The sequence below is a fragment of the Pelodiscus sinensis genome, chromosome 6 (assembly GCF_052426305.1).
Source record: "Pelodiscus sinensis isolate ZL-2025 chromosome 6, ASM5242630v1, whole genome shotgun sequence".
NCBI lineage: Eukaryota > Metazoa > Chordata > Testudines > Trionychidae > Pelodiscus > Pelodiscus sinensis.
In genome coordinates this window covers 46541062-46565134 of record NC_143057.1, presented here as the reverse complement: position 1 = coordinate 46565134, position 24073 = coordinate 46541062, and the positions used below count along the sequence as shown (strand labels likewise).

The following is a 24073-nucleotide window of genomic DNA, read 5'->3' as shown; positions in this document are numbered from 1 at the left end:
AGTGGGAGACTGATTAATTGGAGCAAAGTGGGTGCAGGGCCCTCAAGATACAGCTCAGAACTTAATGAGAAGCATGAATTTTATGTGGGGGAGAAAAGTGAGCCTGCTGGGGATTCAAACAGAGGAGTGATACAGTCAGAACATCAGAAGATTGTTTGAGCAGCAGCATTTTAAATATGTTGGAGAGCGTGGGGGTGTCACGAGGGGACGGCTGAAAGAAGGTTGCAATATTCAAGGCAAGGCACACTTTATTATTTTGTATGGTTTTTAGCTGCCAATCTCATCACAATGAATCATATAGTATCTGAAGGAAGATCATGATGGTTAACCTAAAATGCAAGACATGTCCTTTTACACGCACATCTCTGAATCACTGTATTAAAATATATCCCTGGATATTTTTTTTTTTAAGGCAAGGAATAGATCAGATTAATCCTTACAGTGTCATAGTTTAGACACAGATGAGAGGTGACCCTTTTTTGGCCACTGTATGGTATTTTACTAAACAAATTTATCCCAAATATTATAACCCATTTTACTATATCAGAATTATTACTCTTTCTATGCTGAAACCCCATGGTCCATAGAGTTTATTCTATGGGATTTTACTGCACAGGGAGTCCTTGCCAAGATTTTATGTGTTATTTGCCCTATTTTCCAAATTTAAAATTTTTTCTAACTATAGAGTTCAGGACTCTCTCGTGGGATACTGATCTTTTGAAGTAGCTGCTGGGATGCAGTCGAAAGAACATTTTTTCCAATGATCAATTTGTCAGAAGGTCAATATTATTTTAAGGAATGAAATGACAATGGAGCTCAGTCTAGAGGCCATGTTAGAACAAGGTATTTGCAAACTCAGATAGGATAAGCAAATATAAAGGAGGAAGTATAGGTTAAAATTAGGAGGTCAAATTCTGATCTCGGTGTCTTTAATGGAGTTACTCCAAATTTATGCCATTTTTATGAAACCAGATTATGAGCTGGAGAAGGGCCTAAACAAGATTCTTACGCACATCTGAAGTTTCTTTGTGCTGTCTCTCATCTGAACTTTTGTTGTGGTTTGGATAAAAAAGGTTCCTTATCTGAATGACCCTAGTTCACATTCATAGATAGAAAGAAACCAAACCTTTCTCCAAATCTCTCTTAAAACATTGTTTGGCTAAATTAAAGCCCTGATCTGAGCCACCAATGGTCTTGCTTTGCAAAACTAAAGTGCTGTAGCTGTGTAAAAGCAAAACCGCCTCCTTTCCCCATTTCTAGTTAAATCAGTGAATGGCCAGGATGTTTGGAAGCTTGGCTTAGATAAGCAACCAAAAGTTTAGATTATGGGAGCCTTAGCCAGGCTTCCTTCCCACCGTGCTCCCATCGCCAAACAACTCTGATTGGTGACCTGTATTGAGTTCTGGGGGAGTGGTCTGAAACATGCCACAGTTCAGACTCTCTTCAGTCTGGCCCACTGATGGCCCTGCTGTGTTTTGAAGTTGTATGTTTGCAATAAAGAGGGCAGGATTTACACCAGCTGTCAAGGCTGGTTTATCCTACTATAAACCTTTGAAGGAAGACCCCTGATAGGGGGGAAAGCCCATCAAGGAGATGTGAACTCCACCTTTATATCAGATTGGGAGATTCATAGAGGCTTCTGAGAGACCTTAAGGAAGAGGGTACTTGTTGGAACAGGGGCATGTATTAGAGAAGCTGGGAATATGGTGAATCTGCACATTATTCTAGTAGCCTCCGGTGCAGTCTATAGTCTGAATCTAGTCATGGGAACCAAGAGGAAATGGTAGTGACAGAATCTCCACCAGTCTGTGAGGTGAATGATCACTGTTAGCACAAAATGCCTCACTGATGCCAGGAGAGACCTAATAAAATGATAGTCTTTAACATGTAATCAGGCTTGTACTTATTACTCTGTTTACCATTCATGGCCACTCTAGCCAGTTTTTCAAGTATATTTTGAGGCTGTAAATTAAAATACATACATCACAATCCCTCTGAAAAATAAATCCAAGCTAAAGCTTTTATACTCCTATAACAATCCTTTAGACAGCTTAAAGAACACTTAATATCTTTAATGTTAATATCTTGTGTGCTAAAGATCCACCAAAGTATTTTATTTTAACCCTCAAAATGAGCAATAGCAGTCAGGAAATGCTGACACAAGCTTAACCAAGTGACACCAATCTTATTGAAGCTCCTTCATTTATGGGTTATTACAAAATTTCTGAGGCATTATTTTCTTATGGAGACTAGGTTACTACTTCCTACATTTACTTTTCTCACTTAGGTCCAGTGCACTTTCTGCCTCCCCTCTTAGAGTTCCTGCCACAAATGCTTGAGAAACATAATATATTATCTCTAAAAGATAATATTTCTAAGTGCCTTAGCAACTGAAAGTTCTTTCTGGATATAGTGTCTAAAAGGAGAGAAAACCAGGATGTACACCAAATAAATACATTTCACATATATAAAAATCACTGTAAAGACTTGGGCATAGTGAAAGCCCAGAAAAGACTGTCCCGGTGCATATGTGCAGAATGTTCTATCATATTATATGGCTTTCATTAGAGACTCACATTTCCTACCTATCACCACAAGGGGTGTCCAGGACACATGTGAACGTGTAGCTTCTGTAAGCAAGCTGTCAGGGTAGTCTTGCAGTTTAGCCCTGAGTGATTCTGTGAAATTGGAGGAGTGATTCTTGCTGCTGTTCTTAAGGGATTGCTGTTGTTAGGGAAGGGGGGGAAAAAAAAGCAGATTTGGCCGTGTGTGTGCATGTGTGAGCAGATGCAGAGTGCGTTTGACTGAGGAATCTGACTACTGGGATGCACTGAAAGAAGAGAGACGCACACAGAGAGAAAGAGAGACAGAGAGAAGAGGAAGCAAGAATAGGATTGAAGTGCAGAACAGCTGTTCCCTAATACTCAGTTCTTTTGGGTGCCTCAATACATGTGAACATGGATTCTGTCACTGAAATCATCTTCAAACTGCTGTTTCTGTTATTGGTTCAGAACTGGAACACAATAGTGTCAGGAAATAAATGTAAGTATTGCAAATTATTTAAAACTCAGAGCACACTGCTTTGAAAACTTCTGGGCTATTTCATTTAGCTTTGAAATAAATCTTGCTCTTGAACTAAATGCTTAATATATCTGTAAACATGACAGCAAATAGCTAGGCTGACAATGTTTCTTTGGCTGAGAAATATCATTGTCTAACTTCTAAAATTCTAAAATTTTTATACAAATCTATATACAGAATTCTATTGAGAAGTTCAAGTTCCAGTATAATCTGAAATTAACCAAGGAAGTGCATGTTCCATTCCCATTTTAATTTTTGTTTCCTGTTTTACAAGGCATTTTGTCTTACATTGAAATTACTGGAAGACTTCTACTGTATGCTGCATCAGCTTAGATTTTAGCACCGGGTAATTCAGAAAGCTGGTAGCTGAATATCATGGAATAAGCAGGCACTCAAATAAGACTTATGTATAGTAAGATGCAGTTTATGAGCAAAGAAAATGTAACAAAGAAAAAATCTTGAGGACAAGATTTCCTGGAATGTGCACTGATTTCTTAGAGAATAGTGCTCATGTACAACTAAGGAAGAAGGCACTATCAGTAGCAGCAGAAAGTTTTTTTTTAAATGAGTAAACCATAGGTAGCCAGTAGGGTAGTATTACAAAACAGAGACAGGTGATTACACTGTGTAAGGGAATCTGTCCTTTAGAAGGCAGATCTGATGTATATGTGACTTTGAACTGGGATCTTTGATTTCAATGTTGAATCGAGTCTGAGCATTTTGACCTTTGACTAATTTATCAGAAACTAACTTCCAAGCAATTTACCAACTCCGTAATTGTTCTGAGTTCCTTTGGCTTCAGGGAATCATAAAGCTTTTTATTTCTGATACATCTATCAGAATAGTAGCCTAAATGGCCGATGTTTAAAATGAGCACCCTGTTTTGTTTTGACTTTTAATCCAGTTGAAGGGCTGGCTGTGCATCATGTGAATGGGAAAGGCTGAGATAGTGACTGCATTTTAAGAATGTGGGTGTTAGTGCTACTGGGAATGTTCAGGAACAACTTTACAGCACTGTAGCAGGGGACAGCTCTCTGCAAACATCTGAGCCATGACAAAGTTAGAAGCGCTGTGTGCATTGAAGAGTTTTCCTGTGGACATCTTGCAAACTAAACATGCTACAATGAGCCTGATGATCACACTGCAGCGCCAAAATGATCTTGTGCTGTCATTCGGTAATCATATCTCATTTGATACTCCAGTGCATAGAGGAGCTCTAAACATAAATACTAAGCTTCTTTGGAAAAAAACCCTGCTGCAGTCCAGGCTCAGCTTTAATTTTCTTAATCATTCTGTATTGTTAATCTGAAATTAACAATTAATTCTCTTAATCATTCTGTATTATTAATACATCCATTTTCACAAGATCATGATAATTGAATCACATTAATAGCATTTGGCATTATTCACAAGACTAAATCAGATGTTTACAGAAAGGCACATTAAAACTATTGCAAAATAGGACTTGCAGAATACAACAAAACAGTAAAGCACTAGAGGTCACTCTTACAATTTAAGAAATAAGGCTTAGGAAAAATCAAGCTTTTTCTAGTACAGAATTATGAAGGGTAAAATATATCAGGTATGAACCACATCTATCCTTTTTGTTTCTCTAGTACTTCTCAGTGAAAAGGCAAGCAAAGCTTAAATGAATGTCTATATTAATACACTTTTATTTTTCTTACACAAAGAGATTTGCCTATAATTATCTCATAATCAAAACACCCCTGTGAAGTAAGGAAATAAGGATACTTCTCCATGTAGAGATAGTGAAAATGATGCTTGGAGAATATAAACTAGCTTAAAACCATTAAACATATGTCAGAGCTAGGAATAATATTTGGGAGATTTTGACTCTACAAGGTTGTACCTCTCCTTATTTCACACAAGAACACAAAAGAGAATCCTAAAAATGCACTTATTTCACATGATAATAATTTTAAAGGGGTGGTGTACATCGGAAGTGGCAGGCTATCTTCAACAAAAAATGAAATTGCACATTTAGTTTTCAAATGTCCTAGCAGTGTTGTGTCCTGTACCCCAATTACTGCAAAACTATGCAGCAGTAATTCTACTCTTCCTTTCACATACTTCACTTTCTTCATTAGAAGTTAACCACATACTGAAATCCCTTTTAGAACATGATCTGAATTAATGAATTCAAATAACTCAGACTAAACAGCTATTACAAAATCAGATTCTTAGTCTGGATTTCTTTTATCCATATTGTTCTCAGATATTCTTTCACTGAATAAGAGCATTTTAAACTACACCCTATTTAAAATGGAAAAACCATATCATTTTGAAATTGAAACATGGTATTTCTCTGGGTATATGACCTTTCTTGAAGGATGACATGCTCTCCAGTTTAGCATAGTAAGATAATGGCTGGTTTTGGGAATTCATACAGTTGAAAAGTTCTGTACTAATGTTGCTTCACTTAGAGTGTTAAAATTCCAAAACCAAAGAGTTAAAACTCCAAAAGCATTTGAAAAGGAACTGACCTACCCAGCCATAAATGAGAAACTATGAAACTCCATATAGAAATTTTAAAGTAAGAATCAAGACAAGTACTCCTGTAAAATTTTGTGTGTGGGACAGCAAACATTTTTATTTTATTTTGAAGCTGGTTCTACAGCTATAAATCAGTCACTTGGTAAATTAGCTCCTGGGTGCTTGCCTGAAACTTGGTCATGAAACTGAGATAGGTGCAGTTCTTCTTTTGAAACTCTCTGAAAATGAAGTGTTTCTGAAACATAATTAAATCTCTCACACATTCCAGCTCAACTGTGACCAAAACTATTAAGGATGATTTGGGAAATGAATGGTAATACTGCCAACAAATTTAAAAATTCTCACATAAAATCATTTCTCTGTATATAGGTGAAGGCAGAAAGCATGTACTTCTGCTTCTAAAGTCTTTCATATTTACAGAAATGTTTACTTTTCATACTCTCAGCACAAACATTCACAGTTACATGATTATACTTTTCTGTAAGTCAACTGGTCTTTGCTTTAGAACTTCTTGTTAACATAACTTTTCTTTTACTATTAGAGAGTAGTACCTTAGTGGCATTGAGTCTTTCCAAGATGAGGATTCAATGAATTGGTATCTTCCTTTACCTCATGATTATATTATCCTAGGTTAAGTCATTATACTGGAAGCATCTTCAGAGAAGTGGTTTCTCAATAGAAGGAAACAAGTTAATTTGATTAGAAATAATATTTTAGAATTTGGTCCTGATTTATCATTGTGTTAAAATTGTTTCACAGTATTTACTGATTGAAAAAGGTTGAACTAAGTGCAGAATTAAAATGTGGAACTTCTAACCAACAGTAAGAGGGTTTAGAGGCTATAGGTAGAAAGAAACATAGAATATCATCCTGAAGTAATGTTTATCACTAGACTAATTTAATTTTAATTTCATTATTATATGTTACTATTTTTTTTTTATTGAGCTAGCACTCGGAGACCTCAGTCATGGATAGGGTCACTATTATGGACTATGGTATCTGGAGTGTATTTTGCATGGATGATTGTACTGTAAGGTTAAAAGCATGTATTAAAAATAAATTTAAACCAAGACCAAAAGAAGCATTGGCAAGAACATATTTTTTTCAATGTACAGAATTCACTTGAAGATCTTTGGTCTATTGTGCTGAGCATAGTCAATAGTTTGAATCCTATCTCTATGGTTTATAAAATGGCAGCTTCTAAACTCCCTTATAGATGAATATCCATTTATGAATCTTTCTCTCCCATCCAAATGGATGGATGGGGAGATAGAGATTCATAAATTAACTGCAAATCTTGAAGTAATCATATCTTTGGGTCCAGTAAGAGTTGTTTCATAGATGTGTGTTTATATATGCTTATGAGTAGCATAACGACAGAATTTAAAGAGTGGTTATATTCATGTGAGAAGATATATGTGTGAAATTTGATAAACTCACCTGTAGTATGCCTAATAATCTATCAACAATGGAACTATTTCTAACATTCAGAACCTAAGAGCAGCTTCTTATAGAATCAACGGGGGGAAAACAACGCCTCCCCCCAAAAAAAGTATATTTTCTCCAAAACTATTACTGCTCTTAACCTGCTGATGCCACTAACTCAAAAACATAGGAGCTTCAATCTAGATGGAAGTTAGGAATTCTCTCCTTCCCCCAATGTTAATCAACACACTTTTCTATTAATACTGTATTAATATTTAGTTGTTTTTGTATAGTAGCACTCTATGTGCTAGGTATGTGCTTTCCAAACACTATAAAAGATATCTAAATGTATCTTATTAATCTTTCCAATAGTGTAATACTATAATTCAGATGCTAAAATCAGATAATTTTTCTGTATGAAACACCTATTTTTGAGTTTTTTAAAGTTTCATAAATTATAATTTTCCTCTCTGTAACAATCCTTCACTTTTAATTCATGTTATTAAGGGAACCTGGTTTTATAGGTGGAAGGGTACAACAAATAGTGCTGCTAACATTGGTAAAAACATGCATAAAATATTTATTTAGTTAAAACATGCTTTATGTTGTATGCACATGATGTGGTATAAAACATGTATTTGCCCTTATTTGGCATGGTTTGCATAACTCATTTGTAGTTTTGACATTGAGTATGCCATCAATATCTTCATGCTTCAGGCTATGTCTACACTGCCATTTTTTTAGGAATAAGGGATCTTGCGCAAAAGGTTTTTTTTCCGACAAATGGCCCCTCCTACACAGGGCTTTTTAGTGGCAAAACCTCTTCCACAAAAGGATTGGCAGAAAATATGCAAATGAGAGCACAATTGGCATATCTTCTGCTGAAAAAAATGGCAGTGTAGACATAGCCTCAGTGTGTCATCATGTATTGTCACTCTTTACTTACACACCTCAAAATGTCTCCGTCACCCCTGCCCTGAATGGAATGAATGTAAGACACAGTATCGAAAGGGAGAATTCTTAATGTAAATACTGTACTTGAGGCAACTTAAATATGCTAACAGGAAATTTTGGATAGGAATGTTGTATATTATAGGGCTTGGAGGTGTGTTAACTTTAAAAACGAGTAGTCCTGTAGCACCTTAGAAATAAAATATTCTATCAAGAAATTTCATAGGAAAAACACATTTCCTCTTTGCTCATGTGAGGGAAGTGGGTTTTGCCCACAAAAGCTCATGATAATCTATATCTATATCTATATCTATATCTAATGTTGTTAGTCTCTAAGGTGCTACAGGACTACTTGTATATTATGGGGGGGAGGAACATTCATATCAATAAACCCCCCAAGATCTAACACAGAGCAATTCAATAATGGCAATAAAAGTAATGGTGGCACATAGGGTTAGTCCCTGGTGGTCTACTAGTACTATATTTACCTGTGCCTCAACAGATAATGGGCGATCACAACTCTTACTGGTCTCAAACAGTAATTCGTTGCCTATGGGAGTGGTAGGAAGTGGCATAAACTGGGATATGGCTTTCTGACGTTACCATTAGCTGTGAAAAGTGTTCCATGGCCAACAAGCCCTGCGATTGTTCAATACTGAGGGGCTACGTCTACACTGCAGGCTTTTCGCACAAGAATGGCCGTTCTTGTGCAAAAAGTTGCGAGCATCTACATTGCACACATGTTCTTGAGCAAGTACATTGACAGTAAAGTGTCAGAAAAGAGGCCTTCTTGCGCAAGAGCTATTCCTCTCCCCATGAGGAATAAGCCCTCTTGCACAAGAAGGCAGTGTGGACAGGCAACAGGGATTTCTTGTGCAAGAAACCCCTATGGCTAAAATGGCCATCAGAGCTTTCTTGCACAAGAAAGCATCCACACTGGCATGGATGCTCTTGGGCAAAAGCACATCTCTTGCACAAAAGCACATGGCAGTGTGGACGTGCTCTTGCTCAAGTACTTTTGCAAAACAGTTCTTGTACAAAAAGCCTTCAGTGTAGATGTAGCCAGGAGGTACAGGTAAATATAGAGATGGGGGGGGGTCTACCAGGGACTAACCCTGCAGACCATATCCACACCACAGGCCAGAATTTGCTCACCCCAGTCTAAGACCTTGCACACAATGTAGTTGTAGTCATTGATCCCAGAGAACTGAAGAGACAATGTGGATTCACTAATATCTTTTACTGGACTAACTTCTGTTGGTGAGAGAGACATGTTTTCACGTCACATAGAACTCTTCTTCCTCTGTGTCCCTTGAAAACTTGTCTCTGTCATGAGTGGAAGTTGCTCCAATAAAAGATATTACCTTATTACTCGGAGCCTGATCATATTGACAGCATACATTTATAGTAGTAAGAGGAGGATTGGATCCTAAACCTTGTTTGTTTTAAGAGTGAATTCTCTTCATGATTCCTTAGAAATTAGACCTCTACTTATAATGACCAAAGAGTAGTGTGAACTGTTAGATAAAAATGATATTGTTTATGTTCCAGTTAATGAGTCTTTTCAGTGCAATAATTTGAAAAGTGATTGAAACCTGGAAACTTTTGACATTTTTAAGAGTTTTAAATTAGTAACTACAGAATAATTATTTAAACACCATACCTATTTAATAGATCAGTGCTGAAAACTACCTCTAAGGTTTTGAATCACAAAGGGGGAGGACACAGTAGGAAGTCTATCCAGCTGGGTAACTGGTCTAATTACCTTTTTATTAAGTATATCTCATCACTTGATAGTGCCCAAGAATAAGGTGTTGCTTCTTCCTAGCTGGTAAAGTGCTTGTTTGTTTCTATGACAATATTTGTGCAACTAGTCTATTTACATGTGTGCTATTAAGGGAAAATTAGATTAGAAACAACATTTTATAGCATTTGAATTTATTTCCATTATTAAATAACATTCTTTATGTGGCTATCAAGTAGATTATATCTTGCACGTTTAGAAATTTGCATCAGTCCACAATTGCATACCAATTGGAGGAGATTTTTAAAGGAATAATAGGTTTTTAAAGTGTAATTTTATTAGAAAAACTATTCAGCACATGTTCTTATGGTGTCTTTTAAAAATGTTTAAAAATATCACCTGTTGTATGAAGCTATTGAAATGCATTCAACTTTGCTCCATTGGCTGTGGCTGATTTTAACTGGATGGTCTGTTCGTGGTTACTGCAAAAACACAGATTTTAGGATAAATCTGTGAAATCTCACAACATACTCTGGGTTATGCAAGATGTAGTACCTGATGTTACTCTGAGGCTGAGTGAAGCACCAAACTAGCAGAGTACATTGAACAGCTTATTATGAGAAGAAGTCTGTAGGACAGCACCTTGGGCAACAAGAAACCAAACAGATGCCATCTAGATGAGATTTCACATTGATAGCACAGTGAAGTAGATAGCTTGTATTCCATGTTGGGAGCCTAATGCATCTGAGTTAACTCACCTGCAGTATAATTTGTGTGTGTCAGTCTCCTGTGGTTTGATTAAATGTGATCAGTATGTGAAATCTGTAATTACTGTAGGAGACCAAAAATATAACTATTACACATGTTCTTTTCACAGTGGCAGATACTGAAGTAAAACTCACGATATTTGAGGTGATATTATTATAAAAAGATTAGTTAGCCACTGCCAGGATTTTTCCTTCAGATCTAATTAAGTAGAAGTACTAAGACCATAGTTGTAATCTTTCAGGTTTCTTACTTGAATCACTAATTATCTGGTATGCCTTTTTTAAGGTAAGTGGTGGTCTCTGTTAGCATCTGTTTAGACACAAAGGGCTCATCTAGACTATGCTAAAGTGTCGAAAGAAGCTGTGGGAATTTGCATATCTTCTTCCGATCTCACTTTTGAAAAATGAGGTTTACGCAGCTTTTCGAAAAAGGGGGGGGGGTTGCCGAAAAAACTGCATCCAGACTACTTTCACTTTTGAAACCTCTGCTTTCGAAAGTGAGATCGGAAGAAGATATGCAAATTCCACAGGAATTCCTGCGGAATTTACATATCCTCTTTTGACATTTTAGTGTAGTCTCGATGAGCCCTAAAGTGTCATAATATAAAATCATGTAATAGAAAAGCCAGTTACTGAAGCAATGTGATACAGGTCAGTTTATAAAGACATGTAAGTGCAGAGGAGCTGAAGGAGACAAAAACAAACAAAAAAAGTGTTCTGCTGTGCTCTGTATGGACACTGTTGCACACCTTGACCTCTTGTGAGTGCAGGGACTATTCAGACTACTGCAGGTGCTGGCTCTAGACATACCAGAGGAAACCAAGCAGGGAGTGGGTAATGGCAGAGTTGTGGGAGCCATTGAGTAGGAAGAGTGAAACACTGGTTGAATCCTGGCTCCACCGAAATCAAAGGCAGACTCATTGACCTCAGTGGGCCCACAATTTCTGATGCACAGTTCCTCCCGGAACTCATGCTACGGTGCTTTCCTTCTATATTATTCTGTAATATAGGCTGTGATTTAAAGGCATGATTTAACCCCAAGCCCTGCTAGAATTTAATGTTCTCTTTGTGCTGATGTTATTTTTCTTTATAGCAGAAAGCAAGCTGTGTAAAAAGGGATGTGAATGGTCAGTAATATACTACAGCCTCCACATTCCCTTCTGTGTCACAGTGATAAAGCAGAAAAGATTCTCAGTGCCATTATGGATCTTTTAAAGCCTTCTTGGTATTCAGCACCTAATGGTGGTGGTAACCTGACTGTCATGCAGTCTGGAAAGATCTGACATTCTGTAAGCTAGCAAACTGCATATCTCACTACAACTCCTTTCACTGATCAACGAGAGCATTGCTGTCTACTATACAGAGGAAATCAAAATGTGTAGGTGGCAAGCATTTTCTAATCATGCCAAGAGGCACTGGTTGTTTTCTTTAAAGAAACATTCACACATATCAGTAATGGAGAAATATTGTTAAAAAGTTAAAAGCTGTGCACCAGATCCTGAGGTCCTTACTCAGATACATCTCTCCTGGAAACCAGCGGGACTTTTGCTTGAGAAAGAGCTTTTTCAAAACATACTAAGAAGTAGTGATAAGCAAGACACTTTGGATGTAACTTAGCTTTTCGTCACCTGTCTGTGTGAAAGTGTGATGGATAACTGCCTTTTCATCCTGCCTTGTCCAAAGAAAGCAAATATAGAGCTAGGTTGCTAATATGAATTACCCACTTATCCAAATTGACTGAAAAGAAACTGGGGGAGGGGAAGAGACTGTTAGAATAATTTTTGGTTGTTCCCCTGTTTAGGAAATCAGTCTCTTAAGAGGTGTGGAACCACAAAGGCTGCCAGTGGATCTGAGATGACGTGTAGAATTTTTAAAAGCCCCTATGTGCTGCTGAGCCCAAGATTCGGAGTCCCATTTTCAAAAGTGATGTAGGCATTAAGGATCCAAGTCCTGTTGACTATCAATGAGTCCCAGAGGGCCAGCCCAACACCATGGAATGACCTCTCCCAGGATCGAAGGCCCATCATAATCTCATGACCTTGCCTTCTGACAGCAAAGATCATTTCTCTGACCTTGCTTTCTCTAACATAAATACATAGCAACAATATATAAAATATACACTCTGTATTTATTCCTTCAGGTTTTTCACTCTTATTGTATGCAAGATTTAAACTCAGGTGTTTTTTGTATAGTGATGCTCACTAGAGAGAACAGAAGGAACTTGAAAGCAAAATTTGAGGGACAGGACTCTACACAATACAGGCACTATGAGCTGTTATGTGGCTCACCTTTAAAATAAAAACAACAAATGGTCTGGTAGCACTTTATAGTCTAACAAAACATGTGGATGGTATCATGAGCTTTCGTGAGCACAGCCCACTTCTTCAGATGACTGTAGCTATGTGTTTGGGATATGAAAACTCAAAATAAATAGAAGAGGGGAAGGGAAAGGGGGAGAAAGAAAAAGCGGGGGGGAGGTTGAGCAGAGCATCATTAAGTATCTGGAGAATGTGTACTTAAACCTAAGCAGATAAAAATCAAAGTCAATAGATTCCCAAGACAGGAAGGATACCACTCGGAGAGCTGTTAGTACCGTCAGTTGTTATTAAGTAGGTGGTGTTCCAACTAACCCACATCACTCATAACTCCAGTCATTTGAAGAAGTGCGCTGTGCCCATGAAAGCTCATGATACCATCTACATGTTTTGTTAGTCTATAAAGTGCTACCAGATCTTTTGTTGTTTTTTCTGTAACAAACTAACTCCACTACCCCCTGAAACTCCTTTAAAATAAAGGCTCCATACATCTTTAAAATAACACCTCCTTTAAGGACAGGCACCTATGGATTGAAGTGCTGATACGTGTAAGGTGGCCTTTTTTAATCCATTTCCTCACTTTAAGAAAGTTCCTGACAATTTTGCTTTCCTTTTAGTAACTCATTTAGCAGGAATTCTACTTCCTGCATGATTGAGTATATCCTTTATCAGAAATTAGCCATCGCTGATTGTGTTATGCAAGAGATGGTTCGTTTGTGTGGTCTTTTTCTTCCTAATTGATCATGCAGGAAGAACACATTTTGGAAAAATCATTGTAACCCTCAATAACTTAATATGCAAAATATGGCATTATTTTAAGTGCTCCCACTTACTCAAATGTTTGGGAAAAATTTAAATGAGGGGAAACCCAGACATTAATCAGGCTGGCTTATATCGGAGATGGATCATAATTAGTTCAGTCCTACTTTCTCCTCCCCTACACAGGGTAGGTGATTTCTTAATGTTAATATATTAACTTGTAAGAATATTTTAGCTCATAATGTAAAATGTTCTACTTAGAGCTTGGAAGCAAATACAAAATGTTTGTAGTGGCAATAGTCTTGATCAAACTTGGATCAATCTGTTTGCTTAGACATAACATTTAAACTTACAAGTAATTCATTTCAAATAATGTACAGGCAGTCCCCGGGTTACGTACAAGATAGGGACTGTAGGTTTGTTCTTAAGTTGAATCTGTATGTAAGTCGGAACTGGCATCCAGATTCAGCCGCTGCTGAAACTGATCAGTTTCAACAGCGGCTGAATCTGGACGCCAGTTCTGACTTACATACAGATTCAACTTAAGAACCCCAGGCATCCCCAAGTCAGCTGCTGCTGAAACTGATCAGCAGCTGATTCCAGGAAGCCCGGGGCAGGGGCTTCCTGTAGTCAGCCACTGGTCAGTTTCAGCAGCGGCTGACTTGGGGACGCCTGGGGCAGAGCAGCTGGGGTGCTGCTGGGTTGGTCCAGTAGCGTGGCCGCTCCTCGGCGCTACTGGACCAACCCAGCAGCACCCAAGCTGCTCTGCCCCAGGCGTCCTGATTCAGCCGCTGCTGAATCTGACCAGCAGTGGCTGAATCAGGACGCCTGGGGCAGAACAGCTGGGGTGCTGCCCAGTTGGTCCAGTAGCGCCCAGAGCGGCGCTACGGGACCAACTGGCAGCGCCCCAGCTGCTGTACCAAAGGTGTCCGGAGCAAAGCCATGGAGCACGGGGGCAGCGGGACAGCCCAGACGCGCCATGGCTGTCCTGCTGCCCTCGGGCTCTGTGGCTTTGCTCTGCTTTGTTCCCCGTCCCCCTGGTCTGCAGACCAGGGGGACGGGGAGCAAAGCGGCAGAACACGCGGGCAGCGGACAGCCCAGACGCGTCTGGGCTGTCCGCTGCCCGCGTGCTCCGCGGCTTGGCTCTGCTTTGCCCCCCCGTCCCCCTGGTCTGCAGACCGGGGGGGGGGGGGGGGCAAAGCAGAGCCAAGCCGTGGAGCGCGCTGCCAGCTGACAGCCCTGTCCGCTGCCCACGTGTTCCGCCGCTTTGCTTCCTCTCCCTGGTCTGCGTTGGATCCGCGTAACTCGGGGACTGCCTGTATTGACATTTTTGTGTCTCTTGAGTGTTTTTGCTGCTTAGGAAGATGTGGATTTTGGTGTTCGGAATGTCTCATAATGCTAAGAAAAAAATGTGCATTTTCAGTCAAAAGCAAGTTTTGAAGAGCTGCTGCTCTGAGTTACTTAGGCACTTTCTCTTTGTCCTCTTATATAAATCACAAATCCAAATGCCAGACTGTAATTTTCCTGTAGAAGCAATGTTTTCCTGGCATGCTCTCCAACAGTTGGAATTGTCTCTAGCTCTGACATATGGTTTGGCTGGGGATGAACTGCCTGACTATGGTGCTCTGTGTGGAGGTTTTGATCTTAAGAAATCTGGAGTTTTGGGTATGATGGGTGGAATACTTGCCATCCTTCAACAGTAATTATTCCCTTGGGAGTTCTGTGATTATTTGACTGTATTAAAGTATAGGTCCTGGCAAATTTTAACAAGTGATCAATGGTTATCTTGAAATATATCAAGAGCCAATTTTTAAAGTGATTTCAACCTGATGGCCTATTTTGCAGGCACCATCTTTTATACAGGCAAATAGACTAAAATGCAAATTATGTTTGTGCATGAAAATATCATTTCCAACTGTAGTGTTGCAGCACTCATGATTCCTATGATGATTTGGTGTTTTTCTTAAAGCCTTGGTTTTCAAACAGTGGCTTGAGAATCTCAGGTTTCAATTTAAAAGAGTAAGCTTCTTGTCCATATGGCTGTGAGTAATCACCATACACCCTTGTTTAAAACCAAAAACAAAACTCCTAGTTTGGCATCATTTTACATTAATATATTAATGCAATTCAGATCTGAATAACATAATATATTAATGCATTCAAATCGCACTGCAGTTCTGCTGTCTATAATGCCCATCTCTATTCCATACTCAGGAGGTACATGAAACTTCCATTGATGTCCACAAATAGATGTGCACAGTGGTTGAGTGTACAATATACAACAGAGCTGCAGTCAGGATAAGAGAGCTCTAGTTTGGGTCACAGAACATAAGTTCCTCCCATTTTGACTATGCGTAAGTTGGTAAGATACAAATACAGTAAACTTTGCTTGATAGTTCCCAAAAGCAATAGCCCTTTGTTCTTTATCCACGATAACTAAATGTACAAGAGAGGTATCTTAAGAGAGTTCAGTTTTATAGAGATATAAGCAGATTTTTTATGTTTTGAAAACAATCATATCACCATAATTTACCTATTTCTACACTAACAAATGACCACACTGAGATATAATTTTTGTTAGTTTGTGAAAATGCTTGCTTCTCATCTTAATGACAGGGCTCTTTGCTACCCTGATGTGTTACTACTGAACACAATCCTTCCTCTTAATAACTCAGAAGTTTCAGCTTCTGAAAATATGAATGCATGTTAGTAGAGTACATGCAGGCATGACAAACAGATAAGGAAGCAGTCTGTTATTTTTAACAATTCTAGCGGGACTAGCGGGCCTTTAAGTTGACTGGTGAATATCATTTACACTGCCCTGCAAGTGCCTAAATGGAAAAGCTTTCTGATCACTCTCCAGAGTTTTGTGAATGAAGAATGTTAAAAGCATACTAGGGCTGCTAGATCTGTTGCTCGGAGGGGTAGCATGGCACCAGCAAAACCGTAGGAAGAATTACAGTTGAACAAGGCTGACATTTGTTTTCATAGGATCCTAAGTTACTGAGCTACTAAGATAATACTCTCAGGTTTCCCAGTACAGCCGTTCTGATTCTAGTTTTGTGTACCAACAAAGACGTTGGTTTATATTCTTTCTGTTTATGATGAGTAATGATCATATGCTATCTGTTCCTCACTGGCTATACAATACACTTTACAAAAATATTGCAGACAGTGATGTGGCGATGATGAAGGTTATGTGCTACATTTTGTCCTTTGCCAAAGTACTGCTTTGTGCAGAAATCTGTGGAAGTCAAAAGGCTCATTGCAGCTCCTTGAACTAGCACAATAGAATGTCGAGTCACGTCTGGGCCTTTTCTGGGCCAGTATAGTAGGTTCCATATCCACATCCCTTCCCTCTTCCAAGACAACCCCTTATTCTGAGGCACACTTGGGAAATTCTTTGCTGGGCATTTTCAGCCAAATTATGGCCCTATAGTATGTACCACATAAATGATTATTCCTTGGAACCATTGATTCTGGTGACATGTTGCTATTTAAATTGTCAATTTGTTTCAACGCCTCCCTTTGACGCTTCTGTATCTGACAGTATCCCATGCAACAAATCACTAAAACAAATGGTTCTTTCCCTGCAATAGTCCTGAAGGAATTGAAAAAATGAAGTTGCTGACCTAATAGCAAGAATATATGATCCCTTAAAGAATTTAGCTTTGGCAGGTGGGTGGGTAACCAATAAAATAGAAGAGGCAAAAGTGCTGATCCCAGAAATTAAAGACTACTGAGCTTTATTTTAACACTGGATAACTTGTTGAAACAAAAGTGAAATGAAGCTTTGTATACACACTTATAATGTGATAGGGACAAATCATTTTATCTTCTGTAATCAGAAAATCTGCTTCTCTTTTCTACTAGAATTCTTTTTGAGTAAGTTAACAGTATAGTGTAAAGTAGAGTCAGTAGCAGAAAGCAGAATTGGTATTGTTCCAAACTGAAGTATGTGCATGGAGGAAAGTCTAAGGAGATTATGTAGAATGGAACTGTGTTCAACAGGTGGCTTCCTCCACATGAATGCCTGGTGAGTTTTGGGGTGTGGGGCAAAGAAAGACAGGAGCATGGTCAATTATGTCTTGTCTACACTAGTCCAGGCAGGTCGGTTTAAGGTACACAACTCCATCTATGCAAAATGTGTAGCTAGAGTTGGCTTAAGCCGAGCCATAGTGGCGTCCACACAGCGGGAGGGCAACAGTAGCAAAAGCTCCCATTGACTTCCCTTACTCCTCACAGAACAAGGAGTACCAGGCAACGGTAGGAGCTTCCCTAACTGTTTGATTTAGGGTGTGACTACACTGCACACTTATTTCGGAATAAGCTATTTCAAGATAGTTTATTCCAAAATAGCACATCTACACAGCAATTGGCCATCGAAGTAGTGCTAGGCTATTTAGAAATAGAGCACCTACACTCATTGGATGCTGAATCACATTTAAGGCCACCTGAAAGCACTTCAGGCAGAGCATCAGGACAGCAGCCATTTCCCATAGCAGATACCTGAGGCTCGTGCATAAAGGGACCCCTCTGTACAGTTGTGTCTCAGGCTTTTCTACTTCCTTTAGGAACAGAAAAGCCTTTTCACTATGTGTGTTCTGGCGGCCTTTGCAAATATCACAGCACTCCTGTCTTGAGCCGGACCTGCCTCCAAGCAGTTAACGGCTCTTACATCTCATGATGCACCTCCTGGTGCAGTTTCTTCAGGCTACCCTCATGGCCCTGCAGGAACAGGACCCCCAGCTCATTGCAGGACACCTCCTCTCCTGTCTCCAGGTGCTGTTCATGCAGCTCAACCCCCCTCCTCCCCACACATTGTGCATTGCCACTTCTGGCGACTGGACACCAGTTCTGACTGGTGGGATGACCAACAGTGGCTCCAGAATTACTGCATGTGGAAGGACACCTTTTTGGAGGTGTGTGAATGGCTCACCTCCGCCCTCAGGCAATGGGACACACACATGAAATCCACCATCTCCCTCCAGAAGTGGGTAGCTATTGCCCTTTGGAAGCTCACCATGCTGGACAGCTACTGCTCTGTGGGGAGATCAGCCATTGCGTCTGTGGTTATGCAGGTATGACTCTCTTGTTTTATTGTCCCATGAGGTTGGTGAACTGCTGGAACAGGGTACCCTAGAGAAGGGGAGAGAGTGGTGGAAGCCCTCTCCCTGAGTGTTGGGAGTAAGGCAGACCTCTCCAGACACACTGAGCAAGAGCACAAGGGTCCTCTGTTGAAGCCTCCTGGGGCTGCATGCCCCAGACTGATGCTCCATGTGCACCCATGTACACAGATTGCTGCGTGATCTCCAGCCCAAGATGGCCAAGCAAGGAGCATGCAGCATCCCCTTACCGCCCACCAACACCTCTACCCATGTGTGTAAAGGAAAGTAATGGCACTCACTTCATGGGCCTTCCCTGGCTTCGGATGAAGCCTGGGAGACATCCTTGAAGGAGGGTACTAGCTACAGAGTGAGCATGACCTCCTGGCTGGCGGGAAAAAAGCTGGTTCTGGTCTCATCTGTCTTCTCCTCCTCCTCTTCCTCCACACCAGCTCTGCTCTCCCTGGAAGGTGATGATGAGTGTCTCCAGCCTAGAGGCCACAACGAGGGGGGTGGAAAGGACTGACCTCCCCCTCCCCCAGGATGCGGTGGAGCTGCACATAATAAGGGGAGGTCTAGGGTGCTGCCTTGGGGTGGGTGCTGTGCTCCCTGGCCTTGGCATAGGCCTGCCTGAGCTCCTTGATCTTCATGTGCACCTGCTCTGGGTGCTCACGTGGCCTTTGTGGCCCAGGCTGTCAGCCATCTGGCCATAGACATCTGCATTTCTGTGCCTAGTGTGGAGATTCTGGATCCTCCTTATTCCAGACCTTAATGAGTTCCAGGATCTCTGCACCACACCAGGCAGGTGCACCTCTTTCATTCCCGGGCAGGGTCCTGGGAACTGGCTGCCTACTCAGTTGCAGCCGTAGAGGACTCAGTGGGAGCATAGGGGTCACTCATGGCAGCAGGAACAGCTGTGATGGCTGCTGCTATGTGGCACAGGGCTGTCAGGGCCTACATTGTGCCACAAGCCCTTTCCCCTGTGACTGTTTCTTTAAGGGCTGCTGTGGAAGAGGAACTATAGAGTTCTGATTAGTGTGGACAGAGTGGCCAGCAGGGTACCTATGGGAAGTCCTGGAGGCCACTTATTTCATAATAACTCAACTGCCCTGTTTACATACACCCTATTTTGAAATAGTTATTTCAAAATAAGCATTATTCCTTGTAAAATAAGTGTTATAGAATTTGAAATAAAAATAAGAATAATTCAAAATTATTTCAAAATAACGGGCTTGCTGTGTTGATGTTCACTATGTTATTTTGAAATAACAGTAGCTATTTTGAAAGTACGTGCCCTTCAAGGTCTATATTAGACCTGCTAACTCAAACACTAGAAGATCTACCTCCAGAGGGTCAATCTTCTCACTAGTGTAGACATGCCCTGAGAATTAATATTACATAAACTAAAGTTGCAGAGGGAAGGGACACAACATTCATGAGAGGTAATGCAAACCTGAATAGTGGCCTGAGGAATAATATTCTGTCATTCCCAACCTCAGCTACTCACTCCTGCTCACACCCAACATGTAGAAAAGAATGGAAAATCATACAGATTGTTCTCCTGTCGTTTTATGATTTTGACTTACTGATAAGAGATGATAATTTGGTTAAGGATGTTAGTGGTGAGATCATTTGGCTGCATAATTACAAAGGCAAATTGCTTCCACAGTCCAACTTTTCCCACAGTCTAACCTTTCTTATGGAATTTTAGTTATAACACTACAGGCTTACTTTTGCAGTGCAAGTAAATTGCAAAATAATGTCCTAAAAGAACTATTAATTTTCTAAAACTAGTTAGTGATGTGATGCATGATGATTCTTGTTGGTGTGCACAGCTAGGTAGCATTATAACTGTGTTTCAGTATGTAAGTAATGTAGCAAAATCTTTTAAGTGTCTTTGTTAATTTTTCTCTCTATCTTTTGATACATCAAATCATAACTTGATGCAATGTTGTACAGTGATACCAAAACAAACAATGGTGCTTTGGTCCAATATTAGGGCTCCTAGGCTACATATACACTGCAATGCTTTTTCAGGATACTGTAGTATCCCGAAATAGCTATCCCACATCTTTACAGTAAGTCCATTATTTTGGGCTCACTAGTCTGACATCTCTGTAAACCTCATTGTATGAGGAGTAAGGGATGTTTCAGAATAGCGCTTTATTTTGAAATTTGACACTGTGTAGACAGCGCCAAATGACAAAATAAGCTATTTCAAAGTAGCATTGAAATAAGATATGCAATTTGGGTAGCTCAAATTGCATACCTTATTTCGATTTATGGTGCAGTGTAGACATACCACTAGCTGTTAGTGCTCATAATAAATTGAGGTAGAGACTGTTCAGTATGAGAGAGACTTTGAAAGCTGCCTTATAGGAATGCCACAGCCACAGGCCTCTTTAACTTCTGTCCATTAGTTTCTTGTCTGACAGATCTTTGTTTTCATTGAAAGTTTTTATTTTCCTTACCTAGTTTGAAAATACTATGTGTTCTACTGCAGGAGTGGGGGTTGTGGTTTTTTTCATTTGCTTTTTTGTTTTGAGAACTAGCCCCATCAGCATATTGAATTTTCTTACATTGTGAGTGTATATTTCCATACTGTTACATTTATCCAGAAGAAATATACTTCCTTATGTATTAACTTCTAAAAAACTAATAAGGTCACAACTACAGATGAATAAGACTGTTGCTATTACTTCACCAATAGGAATTTCTAATATCATTAACATCTCTTCAGGTGAAAACATTTAAAACATTTTCTTCAGTAGTTATAAAATTACAGTACAAAAATCCCTTTTTAAATCATGGTTACTTTCTGCAAATACTTTTATTGGTAGATAATGAAATAGTTGTTGATCTTGACAAATACAAAATTAGAAAATTATCAGAGGACTAAAGATCTAGTAGTACTGGATAAATGTAATGAAATGTCTCTTAAAATCCAATTCTCCTCTGAATAATGACTAAATAATACCTGCTGTGTGGACTCCATTATTGTAAGTAGTTTCTGTATGAAATGTACAGCGTTTACATGTAAAAAGCTAACCTTGGTAGCTTTCAGCTCTTCACACTTAACCCAGTACCTGGGAGGTAAGCTGGCATTGTTCATTCTCATGCACTATAGCAAGTAAGAAAAAGTTTGCAGGCCAATGATACTGTCTGCCTCATTATTATTATTAAAGCATGAGAAGTATGTGAGTAGTCTTGTGGCACCTTAGAGGCTTTTAAATGTACAAATACACAGCAGGATTCTCAACCTGAGAGTAAATAGGGAGAAAAGAGGCTCCTTATTTATTGTGGCTTGTCTCACTCCTGGTGCAACTTGGAGCTCCTGATTTAACCCTCTGACATAGCTTTGAAACAGGGAGCACACACTCTGCTAGTCAGTTTTGGTCAGAGTCCAACTCCTTTATGATGCAAAGGGAACAGAAGCCAATACAAGAATCTGGCTCAGCATCACTGCCCTGGAGAATTTATAGGTCAAACCCAAATCCAGTAAATGTAATAGGAATCTTTGTACTGATTTCAGTTGTAGTTGAATCAAGCCACCTTTAAAAATAGTATGATGAGTTTCTGCTCATAAAATATCCTACCACTGTTGAATTGTATTATTTGTACAAAGTGGGTTTGCTTGGTCTGCAAAGTTGACTTGGTTGGCCCCATGGGTGATCCCACAGTGTTGGGAATAAGAAGATGATGTAGAGCCGATACTGCAGCTTCTATGCTACTCCTACAGCCTCCTGCTCAAAGGGCTTGCACCAGGGTCTGGGGTGTGGGGATCTAGCATCAGTTAGAACAGCCTGAGGGTTCCTTAATCTTGGGCCAGATGTCTGGGTTAATTTGGAGGGCCCTGGGTTCTCAGAACTGTCCACACATCCCATTTCCAGTTTGTTTCCAGGCATGGATCTGCTAGACTGCAGTATATGTGGGCCACAATGTGAGTAAGATGATACAGTGATAATGGCTATCATGATACACTGATACTTTTTGGTGAGGTATGTATTTATCTGGATGATTCTGCAATTTGAAACAAATATACAGATTTATTTATAAGTAAACTTACTTCCATGCATATGGTTCTTTTCTACCTGTAAACGCACAGAGGAGAATCTGGTCCATGAAATCACAGTGTATTTGAATTGTGTCTACTCCCTTTAAGTATAAAAGCAACATACTGATTTTACAGGTGTTATAATATGCCTTTAAATTAGGTTTATCACTGTATGGTTTATTTCAACTGTGAGATGTCAAGATCATAAGGGTTTTATTAAATCCACATTTTGAGAGAGATTATAAAACATTCATTATAGTTTAAGGCTAAAATTATATATGAGAGAAAGCAAAGAAACTTTTTGTACTTTAAAGATAAATGGGTTTGTTCTTACAATAAGTGAAATACCTTATCAATAAACATAACCACAATGTAAAAAATAACTGATCAGTGAATTGTGGATTTTTAAAAATCAATATGTGCTTAGAGTTCTTTCTTAAATTACCTCATGAAATAAGTGATGAGGTTTTATAAATGTTTAATGTTTGCTTTTGAAATGTACCAATTGTTTCTGGAAATTACTTTGATGTTAATGAATTGCATGCTTTTTTATTGTATTATGAACGAGCAGTCCTATTTCTTATTGTGGTCTCTCTTGATTCACTTTGATTTTTATATAAATTTCTTATCCATCTTTCTGAAAGCTAGATAAATAAGTAACATGCTAGTACTGCTGTGAATCAATAGGTGTTTTAAATTTAGTTAAACTACTACCTGTATATCAAAACTAGGACAGTATATCCCCAAATCCAACTTAGAGCCCTGCGGTGTTCAAGAGGTCTAGCTGAAACTGACTTTTAAATTCATTTTGTCAAAAATGAACCTCTGTCATATAACGTATATAGTTTTTGTAGATATTGAAAATCACCTTTGTCATTGAGTTCCTTAGTAGAATTTGACTGAAACATGATTGCTTTTTATTATGCCCTGTACTGTGTAAGGTGTTCACTTAAGCTAATTCAGCTCCAAATCATTACAAGTAATTTTTCATATGAAATATCAGGTTTCAAATTCTGAAAGCCAAAATTTATATATTTTAAAAAGGTAACAGTCTATAGTTAGGTTGTTCATATATATAATATAACTGCACTTGTTATCTTTTATATATGTAATATAAAAATTATTGGGAATCTTGGGAAAACATTGCTGAAACAATTTATTTTTTCATTTTACCTCAATGTATTTTAAATGATTAATTTTTCCATTATTGTATCATGATGACCTATCATTTTGAATAACCATAATTTCAGAGTAATGATTTCTTTATAAGAATGACTTTGGCTCAAGAATTGGCTTATTCTCAGTTTTAGGGTAGTTACGTAATTTTTCTCTAACAATTACATTGAACACAAATTCTG

General features: G+C 39.1%; 1 protein-coding gene across 1 annotated transcript in view; it reads left to right on the top strand.

The window, feature by feature from the left end:
• Nucleotides 1–2636: 2636 nt before the first annotated feature.
• The window catches only part of CNTNAP4 (contactin associated protein family member 4), a 304206-nt gene continuing 282769 nt past the window's right edge, over nt 2637–24073 (top strand). Inside the window, exon 1 of the mRNA XM_075931856.2 lies at nt 2637–3042. Coding sequence (XP_075787971.2) covers nt 2958–3042 — 85 coding nt within the window. The 5' untranslated portion in view covers nt 2637–2957. The remainder of the gene's footprint in view (nt 3043–24073) is intronic.